Source organism: Dermochelys coriacea, chromosome 2, assembly GCF_009764565.3.
Source record: "Dermochelys coriacea isolate rDerCor1 chromosome 2, rDerCor1.pri.v4, whole genome shotgun sequence".
In the NCBI taxonomy this organism is placed as follows: Eukaryota; Metazoa; Chordata; order Testudines; family Dermochelyidae; genus Dermochelys; species Dermochelys coriacea.
The window spans coordinates 265955060-265969263 of NC_050069.1; the positions used below are offsets into that span (position 1 = coordinate 265955060).

General features: G+C 47.4%; 1 protein-coding gene across 9 annotated transcripts in view; it reads right to left on the bottom strand.

Annotated features, from left to right (window-relative positions):
• ALS2CL (ALS2 C-terminal like) overlaps positions 1-14204 on the bottom strand; it is an 82291-nt gene that overhangs the window by 13379 nt on the left and 54708 nt on the right. For 8 of the 9 annotated variants that reach the window (XM_038390545.2, XM_038390542.2, XM_038390544.2 and 5 more), the window contains 8 exons: positions 14001-14070; positions 12698-12894; positions 9827-9892; positions 8293-8391; positions 5818-5976; positions 3758-3869; positions 2205-2282; positions 607-734 (listed from right to left, as the gene is read on the bottom strand). In XM_038390545.2, coding sequence (XP_038246473.1) covers positions 607-734; positions 2205-2282; positions 3758-3869; positions 5818-5976; positions 8293-8391; positions 9827-9892; positions 12698-12894; positions 14001-14070 — 909 coding nt within the window. The remainder of the gene's footprint in view (positions 1-606; positions 735-2204; positions 2283-3757; positions 3870-5817; positions 5977-8292; positions 8392-9826; positions 9893-12697; positions 12895-14000; positions 14071-14204) is intronic. The other variant, XM_038390537.2, reaches the window with a different exon arrangement.

The following is a 14204-nucleotide window of genomic DNA, read 5'->3' on the forward strand; positions in this document are numbered from 1 at the left end:
GGTCAGTACATTGCAAGCATGAGCATCAAGAAGGGGGCAGGAGTGGATCAAATATTGGACCCCCTCCCCCTTTTTTGTTAATCGTAGAAATGTAGGGGGAAGGAGGGAAGGGACCCTCAAGACCTCATCTACTCCAAGACAAAGTATACCTAGGCCATCCCTGCCAGGTGTTTAATATGTTCTTAAAAACCTTCAGTGACAGAGATTCCAGTCTCCCTAGGCAACCTGCTCCAGTGCTTAACAATCCTTCTAGGTAGCAAGCTTTTCCTAATGGGATTTCCGGCTAGAAACTGCATCTCCAAAAAACCCTCAAGACTTTGAGAGAAGGATGCTCTTGTGCTTAAAGCACTGGATTGGACTCAAATCCTGACTCTTCCTCACGCTCCGTAGGTGGCTTTGAGAAAGTCAATTCATCTGCACATCAGAGCCTCATCTGTGAAGTGGGGGAGGGTTCTCTTTCTCCTTTGGCCATCCTTGCTTATTTAGACTCCACTCTCTAGGGTAGGAGCTGTCTGACTTAGATGTACAGCGCCTTGCGCAGTGGGGACTCAGTTGGTGCAAATGAAATACAAATCATGGCCCACAGAGTTATTTATGGCTGCTCACACTTTGGTTATTGAGGCATCTTGCTGATCGCTGGAAGTGTTCAGGATTCCTTGTGTCTGAAGCCCTTGGCCTGATTTGTTACTAAAGGTGCCCTCCAGTGTGAAGCCATTGGAAAAGGTCAGCTTTCCCTGAAACAAAAAATAAAGGGGTTATTCTATCGAGCTCTCGCTTGGCAGGAGGTTGGATAAGGTTCCAGTCCCCCTCTTGTGAAGCCCACAAGCAGGAATGATCCTTAAAAGGAAGTCTAAGAAGGTTATTTCCACTAGAAGGGCTATACATTGAAAGCACTCCCAATGCCAGAGAATGTCACAAAGACAGGAGATCCCAGGAGTCAAGAGATAGAAGTCCATTTGACTTGAATGAGACTGCTCATACTGATAGGACTCCTGACGTGGAAATCAAGCTAGAAATGCAAAGCAAGGGTCAAATATGGCAAGTAGGACTAGGTGTTAGTCATTGGTTCTATGCCCTGAAGTTTCTGGCCTAAACCTAGAGAGATGGATCAACCTCCAAGCTACGCTGAATGTACAATCTGGAAGTCTAATTCTTGTTTAGTTTCTCCCCTGTTCCTTAAGGCACCAGCGGGCTTGGCATCACTGGTGCAGTGAGATGAGCAGAGGGAAATGCGTACTACATGTGTACCTGGAAAGTTTGCAAGAATGGATCCCTTTTGAGTGCCTTTTACTACCAAGGCAAGCCCTGTTCTGTGAGACAAGGTCTCTGGATTCTGCAGCACTCTGGGTGGCAGATGGGAAGTTCTGTGATAGCTTGATTCAGGCTAGGAGGTTTAATGAGCTCAGAAACGAAGGAATTCGGTAGAGCCAGCCCTTCTTAGGATGTGAACCAGGGATCAAGGCTTGATCCCAAGTACAGACCTTTTCAAACCCAACATTGATTTCAGTGGTAGTTGTGTCTAAGTGCTTTAGCTGGACTTAGGAAAACTCACCCCTAGTACCCTAGCTGCAAGACGTGGCAGACCCATCAACCTCTTGCGGACTAGCCACTAGAAGGAGACAAAGATCCATGCTTAGCATGTGTTATTGAGCACTACTGTATGGATTGTAAGTCACTATATTAAAATCATGATACTATCCTCACATTCCTTGTTTGACCTGGCGTGGACTTTCGTAACAAGTTGGAGGTTTTGCAAGCTGAAGGATTGTAGGAGAAGCGCGTTAGCTGTATGTTTGTTCATGATCAACAGTGAAACCGCTTTAACGTGTTGATTTAAATGGTCATCTTCACGTTTCAAAGTGAAGCCATTAAAACAAATGGGGCTGCTCAAACCTCTGAGCTATTGTTTCAGGCTAGTGCAGATTCCAGTACCAAAGCATTGTGTTTGCACTGTTCCAGTTTGTGGGGTTCTATAAGCCCCATGAGGGCTAGAAACTCAAAAAACAAAGGTTGCATCTGATTCTGCAGCTGTGGAATCACAGAAGACATGGGGCCATGCTAACCCTTAGTTGTAAAATTTCTAGTGTGATAAAAGGAGTTGTAACTAATAGGAAAAAACAGTATAAACTTTGATGGACAGGATTGCCAGCTTTCTTGAAAGTTAGCAGTAACACAGCAGGGTTGAGCATAGGCAAGCAGCTCACCTTTCCAACAAATGTCAGATCTCTTGTGAAGTTGCCTTCATAAACGGAGTCATCTTCTAAGAGGAGAATCCCGGAACCCTAGTGATAAAAGAACAGCCATTGAGTGCAGAGTGGTGAATGAGACACATTGGCTTCTATTAAGTCATTGCATTTTGTCCAACACATGGGCACACTGACACATGCCATTTGTGGGGTGCAATGTGTATGGCAAGTTATAGTGGGGAGGGAGATAGTGTATTAATCTAAGCTATCAGGAACTAGGTGGGAAAGGAGTTTTCTTGTAGGAATTGGGTGTAATAAGGGTGCCTCATACAGGAATACTGATTAGAGATGGATTTCCTGCCCCAAGCATCTGACTTAAGTGGCCAGTGGTACAATAAGAACCAAGGAATTACCACACAGATCAAGTCAGTGGTCAGTCCTAGTTCAGTATCCCTTCTCTGACTGTGGCCAGTAAAGTAACAAGTATGACTCCACTACATATCCCAATAACGACTGGTGTCAGCATGTATGAAATCCAAAGGTTATAGTAGAGCATGCTTCAGAGGAAGCAACAAGAAACTCTGCAGTGGCCAAAACATGGGCACAGTATTCTATGGGGAAGTTGCTTCAGGACTTCGGTCATTGTTTTTTTAGGCCCTAAAACTGAAAGGAAGGATGGATGGACGTGCACAAAACATGTCATTTTTAGAGCTGGTTGGGAACCTGCCAGCAGAATGATTTTCCCATGGAAAATGCTCCATTTGCAAAATTAAATATTTCTGAGGAAAAAGTGAGGTGACAGCTCCCTGGCTGCCCATCTAATAGACTCTTGTCAATTTCACTTTCTAGTGTCTTCTAGGTCAGCAGCCAGGAACCAATTCCCTTTCAGTTCTCAGGAAAAAGCATTGGGTTTTTGACTTTGTCCTGATTCGGGATTAAATTGCTATGTGTTAAGAGATTTCTGTTTTCTGTCCATCTCTAGTCATTTGCTAGTGAAATTGGGTTCTCATTATCCATACAAGTGGATAATCCTTTTAATATTACTAAATGCTTGGCCCCCATGGACAACCTTGTGGCAACAACTTCTACATGTTAATTGTTACTTTGCCTACACCCTGAAGAGTTTACAGGTTAATTTGTTACAAGCCTGTACAGCACTTAGAATAATGGGGCCCCTTTCATGGTTGGGTCTCCTAGGGATTGCCGTAATACAGATATGAATGTTTCCTTTCAATTTCATGTAGCGTCCTCTTGTTCTAGTATCACCAGCAGGTAGTTATACCCCATATGTACCAGTTCAGATGTGAGTGCACCTTAGGGAGGTGGTGAAAAATGCAGAGCCTGGGGCTGCAGGTGGTTATGGGATAGTCCCATCACATGAAGTGTTCTCGGCTTCCCCTCAAGTTAAGTGATGATTTTGTGGTAAGAAAGCAGTGCTTAAGTAATACTGCCTCCCACACACCTGAAAGATTCTTATTTTAATAAGAGAGTTCTCATCTTTTCCTCCTCCCCTAGATAAGGGATTCTGTGGTCTATTGACTAAAGTATCCACAGGAAAGTTATTTACTCACCACCATTTTATCCGCATGAAATGTTCTTTGGTAGCACACGCCTGACTGGGTCACCACAATGCCTTGTCCATGCCTGTGGTCATCTTGCCATATCCCAATGTACCTCTCCCCTCTGGAACACAAGATAAGAGGCCTTCATACACCACCACTGGAGAACTTTGCACAAGACCACTGAGAACTAAGACAATGAGCCAGCTTCACACCAGGTGAAAGAAGATGCTTGCTTACACCTGGTGTGAGTTTGATCCTTATACTCTGGACTGCTTCTGAAAGACGTCAGGGATTGTTTGAACATCCACTTTGGGCAGGTCTTTAAGTATGTGAACTAGAGACAGATTTAGTAAGTTGAGAAAGGCAGGCTGGATGGTTCTGGTGACCCGCTATCTGGAGTGGTGCCACCAGTCAGGTCTCTGCATCTCGTATAGCCATGGATGTCAGACTTTTTTTTTTTCTTCCCCCTTTTGATGTTAGTGTAGCTGCATGGGTGAAAGCCTCCTCCCTACAGTATATACAATGGAAGCCATTATTTACTCTGCTGGTGTTTTGCCCCCCGTTTCAAGCCTCTACTTGACAGCAGAAAAGCAGGGCTAAAATTCTAGCTTAGATAAGGCCTGAGCATCCACTAGGGCATACACTTCCTGTGGTGCAGCCAATGGGGTTGGTGGTCTTCCAGGCTTCTCCCAAGCTGTCACATGGTTCAGTGCAGACTGTGGCAAAAGGAATGGTTATCTATGGATCAAAGGCATTGGTGATTATTTTGAGATCTCCTCCCAGTTAACTGCACCCAGCCCAGAGAAAAGGTAGAATCCTCCAGAGAGCTCTGGTACTCAGAGAGGATGATCTGCTCTGAATGAGGCAGCTCTAAGTCTTATGCCTTGGTAGGAAGGCAGCAGGGACCAACCTTAACCTGGAGGAAGGGTAGATTGGACCATAATCGTAGCATAATCAAACCCCTCTGAACACCTCCCCCAGAGACTAGATCCGAGTGTCCCCTTTGCAGCTGGAGCCCATGGTTGACTGAGGGACGGGACATAGTCCAGCAAGCTAGAGCTGTCCACACACATGGCAAGTCCTCCCATCTTGGCAACATGCTAAAGATTTCCTATACAAACCCTTGTCAGCCTGTCAGTTGATTGTGCAGGAAGCCTTTGGAAAGCCAGGGAGATCTTTTGTTGACCAAAGTTTGAAATTCAGTCCACGTACTGTTGATTTAACAATGCTATTTTTCAATGTTCTTTGACCCTACATCAGTAATGTACTTAACAGCCACCCAACCACAAACGCAGATATACATTTCCATTTGCCGGAAGAGCGATGCACGCAAGGGGCCCCCACTCATCCCACTCTTTCTACAGCCATCCTGCACACAACTTGCAGAACATTAGCTGGTCCTGAAGTCATTGCAACTCAGACACTGCTATTGCAATACACTGCTATTGCAATGCACTGCAACAGAGATTTTGCTGCAAGGGGCACTCATGGTTCTAAACTTGATATTCTGGCATCATTACATTGTTCCAAGGCAATCATACCCACATCAATATCAGGTCATCTCAGGTGTTCCCGCTAGAGGCTGAACTTTGATGGAAGCCTTTATCTGTTGGAAGTGCAGTTCCATCAAAATCTAGTCACCTTACAAACTTGTTCTCCAAAATGAAAATTGACACAACTAGAAAGAGTTCCAACCATCTCCATGTCCTGCTTCAGGATTTTCAAATGAAGGGTTTCAATTTTTTGCTTTAAAAAAATTGGTTTGGAAAACTTTAGTTTTCAAAACAGAAATAAGATTGAAATCAAAATGAAGCGTCTCAATCGATCCAAAATTAGGGTTTTCTAAAATGTTTCTTGTGTGGAGAATTTTAAAGTGTTGGGATTTGTTCCCAATTAGAATGAAACCCAATTTTAACATCCTTTGTGAAACAGAATTTCCTACCCTCAGCACAGCTCAAACTTTGCATAAAACTTTGCCTGTCTCAAGTTCAAGTCGAATACGCTTCAGAACAAGGAATGCTGAAAACAGGTGTTGTGAACATTTGCTGAGCTCCCTTCCATAGCATTACCTGTCCTTGTCATCCCAGACTCCGTATCCATTCTTCTTGTCATTATCCCATTGCCCTGTGTACTTAAACGGCTGCTCTGCTGAAGGGTTTTCCAGGATGCCAAATCCTTGACGCAGATTATTGTTAAAGTATCCTTTGTAAACCATCTCATTTCCATACCTAGAGAGAGAGAGAATGGACAGCATCATCTTTAAGACCAGCAGGCACTACCTATTTCTCTTGCTGTTGCCCTTGCTTAGTGCTAGAGGACTTCAGTTTCCTGGCAGCAGAGTAACCATGGTGCAAGCTTCCCTAACAGCATGTGTCAAGCCTGCCCTATGAGACACCACTTACAGGGACAATAGTAGATGGGCCTAGAGAACAGGAACTCCAAATCTAAGCATTGAACTTGGATGCTCCTCTAAGCCCGGTGGTAGTTCAGTCCTTAACCTCTCAATGGAGGCTGCCGACAAAAGTACCAGAGCGTGTACTACCAACACCTGTTCACTAGGAACTGGGATTGAAACCCACCTTGTTTCACTCAAACTCTCAGCCAACTAGGCAGATAGTAACTACTGGGTCACTCCTGTCCACAGCTGGATTGGAACTAATATAGAGCCTCTTACGTTTTGTTTTGTGTCTAAACCCACTAGCCACCCAGGCTTCAGGGAGCACAGGCCTGGGAATAAGCCAGCCCCCAGTCCTAATTCTTATACATGCCAATGCATCTCCTTCTGCCTCTAGAAAGGAAGCAATGCGGAGAGTTACAGGGCTATTGTGAAGGTTAGATGATGTTATGCTCTGAACACGAGACACGACGCAAGTGGTATAGCTGAGTTCCCCTTATATGGCCTATTTGTAATCTAAAACTATTAACCTTTGAACGTAGCTAAAGAGCTATTCCTGTATGCCTCAGTTCAGTCCATAATGCAGGTATATTCTGCAGAACATTATGAACCTAGACATTAAAAGCCAGCATTAAAAGATCCTACCTTAGTATTTGCCACATTCACTCACTCCATCAACTACCCTTTCCCCAGAAGGGGCATGTACGTGCTGCTTCAGATGCTGGCAAACCCAGAATGCATTTGGCCAACTGAGCAGCGTTCCACATGGAGAAGCTCCTTGCTGACTCCTGGAAACATCTTGCATTCTAAAGCAAGATTTGATACCCAATTCAGCCTGCATAACTAGAAGTCATCAGAAGAAACACAGCAGAGTCACACGGTAGGCCTGACTCCCACTTCAGAGACCTAAGTTGTATTCTTGACTGCCACCAATTTGAGAGGGTCAGAGCAAGGTTGGCTAGAGCTGAGAAGGCAGAGCCATTGGTGGGTATTTATAAAGTTCACTATATCAGGATTTGCAAAAAGAAAAGGAGTACTTGTGGCACCTTAGAGACTAACAAATTTATTAGAGCATAAGCTTTCGTGCGCTACAGCTCACTTCATCGGATGCATAGCGAAGTTTGTATTACAGAAGCACCAACAGGTCCACAGCAAGGATCAGGGTTCCACTGTGCGAGGTGCTGTACAAACAAGAGAGGATGGCCCCCATGCCCTTCAGTCAACCTGGGGTGGAAGTGAACTGGGTGTGTTTGTACATAACCCTCTGAGAAGGCTTCTGTTTTGGAGTCCTGTGTTTGCTGAACAAGGATGACTGGGCGTTATGATGCAGAATATGGTGTTTCCCTTACATTGCTCTTTTCGGCCTGGATTTCACCTAGCTTTCCAATAATTTAGGGACAGCAAACCACGTAGTGGAACAGGAAAAGGCGGCATGAACCTAATGCCTCTCAATGGGAAATAGTTATTAGAAACCCAGTCAGAAATTATGTTACCCTCTATTCCAGTGTTTAACTTGACCTGACTCCAGGTCCAGGAGTCCTCCCGGTAACCAGATCCAAGAGCACACTGCTATGCCAACCGCCCTGTTTGCTTTAGCGGTCTAGGAGAACAATTACAGCCCTGCCCTCCGAAGGTGCAGGTGCACATTTAGCCCACACAGCACACCAGACAAAAAAAGACAGGAGAAAACTGTGTGCATCATTAAGATCTCAGTGATGCACACACAGCCTAGGTCAGGCAGCACGGCACAGGCTAAACAGAGGACAAGACACCAAGATTGTTCTAGAAAGTATCTGACAGACCCCAAAATGCTAGTCCTACCATGGTGCAGAGAGGCTGCTGTATCCCGTGGCTACCACTACCTATATTAAGGCCCACAGGCCGGGAAACCAGACCAGGGCCCTGCGACACTCTTAGACACAGGAGATTTTAGGCCTGGGAATCAGCCAGCCACTCCACCCTGCCCCTCCAACCCCATGCCGCTGCAAAACAAGGCAGCACGGAGCCAGGCTTAGGGGCAGCAGGAACAGTCGATTTCTTCTGTGGCCTGCCCTGCGGTTCGCTCTTCCGTGCCCCAGAGGTGAGCAGCCACTTGCCAAGCAACTAGGAATTTGCACTCCCCAGAGGCCATGCTCGGAGCATTACTTACTCACAGATTCCATAGCCTTGCATTTTGCCTTCACACCAGTGGCATTTGTAGCAGTCGTACCTGTCTTCGGAGACGAACGGGATAAGGCAGATTCCAAACCTAGAGTGCAGATAGGAGACTTCAGCATAAGGGCAGGGCGAGAGGGGGCAGAGCAGTTACAGCAGAAGAGATTTAAACAGGTGTCACTCCGAAACCATCTACACCAGGGGAGGGCAAACTACAGCCCGTGGGCTGGATCTGGATCCGCTATCAATCCGGCCCGCGGGACTGCCAGCTCCATGGCGCAGCAGGGCTAAGGCAGGCTCCCTGCCTGCCCTGGCCCCACGCTACTCCCAGAAGTGGCCGGCACCACATCCCCGCGGCCCCTGGGGGAGGGGACAGAGGGCTCCATCTGCTGCCCTCACCTGCAGGCACTGCCCCCTACAGCTCCCATTGACCAGGAATGGGGAACCATGGCCAATGGGAGCTTTGGGGGTGGTACTCACACTCGAGGGCAGTGCACAGCGGAGCCACCAGCCCCACCCCACCCCCAGGAGACACTGATGGACATGCTGGCCACTTCCGGGAGTGGCGCAGGGCCAGGGCAAACAGGGAGCCTGCCTTAGCCCCACCACCCCCATAGAGCTGCTCGAGGTAAGCGGCGCCAGGATGGAGCCCGCACCCTGAACGCCTCCTGCATCCTGCACCCCTCCTGCATGCCACACCCCAACCACCTGCCCTGAGCTCCCTAACCCACTGCCTTGAGCCCCCTGCTGCACCCCAACCCCCTGCCCTGAGCCCCCTCTTGCACCCCAACCCCTTGCTCCACCCCTACATTCATGACCCTACATGCAATTTCCCCACCCAGATGTGGCCCTTGGGCCAAAAAGTTTGCCCACTGCTGATCCAAACACGCAGGGTCAAATCTATCTCTCTAGGTTTCATAGTGACTAATGCCACTAATCAACTTGGCCCAGATCTTCTCCCCTTACTCCACTTCATAGGTGTGAGAGGAAAGTGATTGACGCCCACCCCCAGCTGTAACTATTTAAGCTATAACACGTGTCATCCTGTCTATGAGGCAACACACTCCATGTGGGTGCTCTAACAGCTGGGGATTCAACCCAGGACTGTCTGCGCTAAGCATGAATCACTACTGCTTGAGCTCAAGCAGTAGCTCCCATTAGCTAGCAGCTGTAGCAGACTCTTATCCTCTTGCGTACCAACCATCTGATGCACTAGAACAGATGAGACAACTTGGCAATATTCAGAAATCCAAAGACTGCTGCCCTGCATTCTGCCAGGACTAGCAGCTCCTCTTGTATCATGCAGTTCAGCCATTACTAGCTACATTACTAGGGAGTAACACACCTGCACAGAGATTTGGATTCAAGGCATGAAAATTGTTCCACTTTGCCCTGTGGTCCTAACTCCATGTTGCTCTAGAGAGACTGGGCAAGAAAACTCATGCTTTAGGGTTCCACTTTCCTTTAACAGCCAGCCCCCCCTTTACTTGTGTTTATAAGCAAGGGAAGCCAGATTTATAAAGGCTTACCCATGTTCCAGGCCCTCTTTGAAATCCCCAACATGGTTCCGGCCATCAGGCCACTTCAGCGTCCCCCTGCAATTCAAAGCAAGTATCATTATAAGAAGCGGATCAAGAACAGTTGCAGTTTCTCTAAGTATGCTAGAGCATTAAGACCTTTTAATACCCATGCTTCTAGGCAGAGTCCACTCCTCGACTAAGGTCGGGAAGTGCTTCATCCCTGCTCCATAGTATAATTTCATGGAGGGATTGTTCTAGACTCCAGAGGTGATTGATTGTGCTCATGAGCACGGATAACAATACCAGATACGTCTTCACTGCACACACACGCGCAAGCGCAGGCACACACACACAAAAAGCATGTTCTTAACTCTGATTAGCAGTGGAGGTCAACCCTGGTTGCCCTACAGACTAACTTGAGCTGCTAACCCAAGTTAAAAGCAGAGTTGCCGTGTCTTCACTATTTTCACCCAAGTTAAGAGCACGCTTCTTTTTGCGCAGTGAATACATACGCCAAGTTTGTGCACTCTGGAGCAGAGTTAGAGAATTAATGAGAGATTTACATTAATTGAAGCATTGGTTCATTCTCTTTTGGCAATTCTTATAGTTCTATTCCAAGCAGAGAGACACAGATCATGGAGATGGTCAAATAAAATTAAGCAATTGTGTCTTCTGACTGGTGCAAATCTGACCCTCAGAATGAGGCAGTTGTGACAAAGCAGGTATACTGTTATTTCAACTTTTTGTTCCCAAGGTATAACTAGCACTGGGTAGAAAAGAAAGGTTTTGGCAACGTATTTATAAAGATAGATTTTTTTTTTCAGAAAAACTTGTCCACTCGAATTTGATCAAAAAAACCACCCAACATTGCAAAATATTGAAAAAAAGTTTTTTGAAAAATCTTTTGTATCAAAATTTGGACAAGTAAAAAGAAGTGTTTCAACCAGCTCCAACCAGCTTCTGGCCATGAAACCAGATTCACTCCATGACTCCCAGGAGGGAACATTTCCCTTACAAGTGGTTCACAAGACTTGGGTGTCTGGTGAATATATCCAACCCCAACAGACCCACAAAGCATACCCAAAGCCCTTTAAGATTTTTCTTCCCTATAAATTAACTGCCCAAAGTAGTACTCAGGAGAGCTGTGTTCTATTCCTGCTCTGCTACTGGCCTGTAGATTGACCTTGGGCAAGTCACTTCACTGCCATGTGCCTCAGTTTCCCCATCTGTAAAATGGGGGTAATGGTACCGACCTCCTTTGTAAAGTGCTTTGAGGCTGTACAGCTCTTAGGGTCCCAGTCATGAACCAGGACCCCAGTGTGTTGGATGCTGTACAAACACAGAACAAAGATAGCCCCTGCCCCAAAAAGCTGGCAATCCAAGTATAAAGACAAGCAATAACAGATGGAGACAGACAGGGATTCTGGGTTCCAGCCCCTTGCTAGGTGGGAAGGTCCTAGAGCCTGGACTCCATCCCGAGCCCAGATGCTTACACTGCAATTAAATAGCCCCTTTGCCTGAGTCAGCTGGCATGCGCCAGCCACAGGTTTTCAAATTGCAATGTAAACATACCCTCAGTGTCCATGCCAAAGTGACTCCTGGGTAACACCAGGGTAATACTTCCTTTCCCACAGTGCTTTCCGTCTAGCCAGATGAGACACAGGGTGGGAGGAAGGGAACAGTGTTTTACCATGGGTAAGTAGTACACTGGGGTCTGATCTCATTTAGGAGCTGTGGGTGCAATTAACACAAATCTCCCATTTGGTGCTCTTCCAAAGGTGACTCATGAACCCAGGGATAAGTTCTCCAGCAGGGATGATTCAGTAATATCCAGGTGGCCATTTTAACAAAGAATCTCCCAGCACCTCACTTAGTTCACCCCATTCTATGATCATTGGCAATACAGTCCCCGTTTTCTGGTGCAAGTTTCACGGCTTATGTCATCATGCAGTCAGACAATGGTCCCTTCTTGCCTGGGACTCTATGAATTGCTAGAAGGGTCATCCCTCCTCACAGGCGCCAACTTTTGTTGGTGCTGGTGGGTGCTCGTGCCCCCCCGCCCCAATTCCACCACTCCCTGCCCCGTTGGATCCCTCCCCAAATCCCTGCCCCAGCCCTGCCTCCTTCCCCAAGCTCAATGTGTTCCCCCTCCTTCCCCCTCCCTCCCAGGCTTGCCACCCCAGGCTGGAAGGGGGCGGGGGAAGAGGCAGGATCCAGCGGCGCGCTCAGGGAAGGAGGCAGAGCAGAGACAAAGATGAGCTGGGGCGGGGCGGGTGGGGGGGGGAGCTGCTGGTGGGTGCAGAGCACCCAGCAATTTTTCCCCATGGGTGCTCCAGCCCCGGATCACCCACGGAGTCGGCACCTACGTCCCTCCTATGTGCAGACACAAAACCGTGGCAGTGTTTGGGGCTCGTAACAAAAAAGGGCTTGAAAGCGGAGAGAACATTACTAGCCGTGGTCGATTCTACTCACCCACGCGGCCAGGGTGGGCCAGGTCTGGCCAGCATGTAGAACATTTTCTTGTTACCCAGATGACTTGTTTGCTGGTAGAGTTTGGGTCTGGTGAGCTCTCAAGGCTCTGTCAGACATGTGTCTTTAGAACCATGACCATGTTCAAGTATGACTCCATGTGACACTTTCAACAGCCCTGAGCCATGTCCCTAGCTCAGTACCCGGCAGTTTACAGCACAAGCCAGTACTACTAGTAGTACCTAGTGAAGAGGCCCAAAAAGGGTCACACGGCAGGACAGACTCTGGCAAAGCCAGATGGAGGGAAGCGGACATATTGCCGGCCTGGTCCCAGCCAGACTCACTCCATGAGAGCGATAGGTGGCCTCAAAGTTTACACACAGAATTGGAAACATAAGCAGAGGTCCTTACTTGCCATGTGGTTTCCCCCAGGACCATTCACCTTCATACGCGGCATTCTTGAATCTGCCCTCTGCTCGGAACGCATACGTGAAGAAGCGATGGACGGGAGGCTTGCTTCCCTCCCCGGCCTCGCCCCACAAGGGGAAATCCCTTTTCCCATTCAGCGCCTGGCGCACAGCTTGATTCAGCTTCCACTGCCAGACTGCCTGGGGGAACAAAGAGACCAGAGGATTCAGGTTGGAGGTGGGAACGGGAGAATTAAAGAACAACTGGCTCCTGACAAGCTACGTTCCAGGGAACCAGGCAGGCGGCCACCAGCCAGGTCCAATATTACTCATTTGTCTACCCACCGCCATGTAATCATGTTAGATCACTGCTCCCACACTAGGAAATTCCTGCCAGTTACTCATCTGGGAGCTCAGTTTTCAAGCTGAAGGTAGAACATCCAATAACCACACTGGAGCATCCCAATCTGGATTTAGGAAGATACGTGGCCACCTTATACTTCTAATCAGGACATGAGCAAGGACTGGACATCTCAAGAATCAGCTTACGAACAAAAGCTAAAAACTGCACTTATTTATACACTGTTGCCCCTTCTGTTGGAGACCAGTATGGAGAGCGTGGCAGAGATCAGCAGCAACTCCCTAGAAAAGATCCTGGACCCTGCGGAGTCTGATGAATTATGACTCATGTCTATGAGACATTGATCAAAGAATATTATAACATACTGGCTAATCACTCCGACCCCAATAGTGGCCTAGATGAGTCTATTTTGGAGGACTGTTTGCAGCATCTGGAGAAGCAGCTGGAGAGCAGCCAGGCCCAGAAAGCCATGGAGGAATTCTTCTCAGAGAGTAGAGAACTGGTCTAGATCATGAAGGCAACAGCCATGAAATCTCTCTGCTAAATTCTGTAACAGTGTTCTGAAATTCTTCACCAAACTCTTCCAGTTGACTGAGAAGAGCCCTAACCCCAGTCTGTTGTAACTATGTGGCTCCTTGGCCCAGTTGGCCTGTTTTGAGCCTGTATGCCTACAGGCCTGGTTAACCCGGATGACCATGTCACCACCTAAAGATTCAGATCAGTTGGATGTTGTTCAAGAGAACAGGCAGCTGCTACAACTTCTGACAACATATATTGTTCGGGAAAACAGCCAAGTCAGAGAAGGCGTGTGCACTGTTCTGTTGAGTACCCTTATACCAACGGTAAGCATTTCAAGCTTTGATGTCTTCTCCTTATTCCAACAGCCAGGACGGCCCTGGTATTGCACACAGTGAATCTACAGAACACTTCTGTTACTTCAACTCACCTTTATCCGTGGCTCTTTGATAGAGAGGAAGAACACTTCTTCTGGTGTGACAATATGAACCGTATGCCTGCTAAGCAGAAAGGCAGTATTAGGGAGGTGGGGAAAGGCAAGAGCTCTCTCTACAGGCAGTCCACAGCAAGACTTTACTGCCCTTTTCTGACTACTTTGTACTCAACTTCTGGTTTATATGCCTAAAAACCTCAT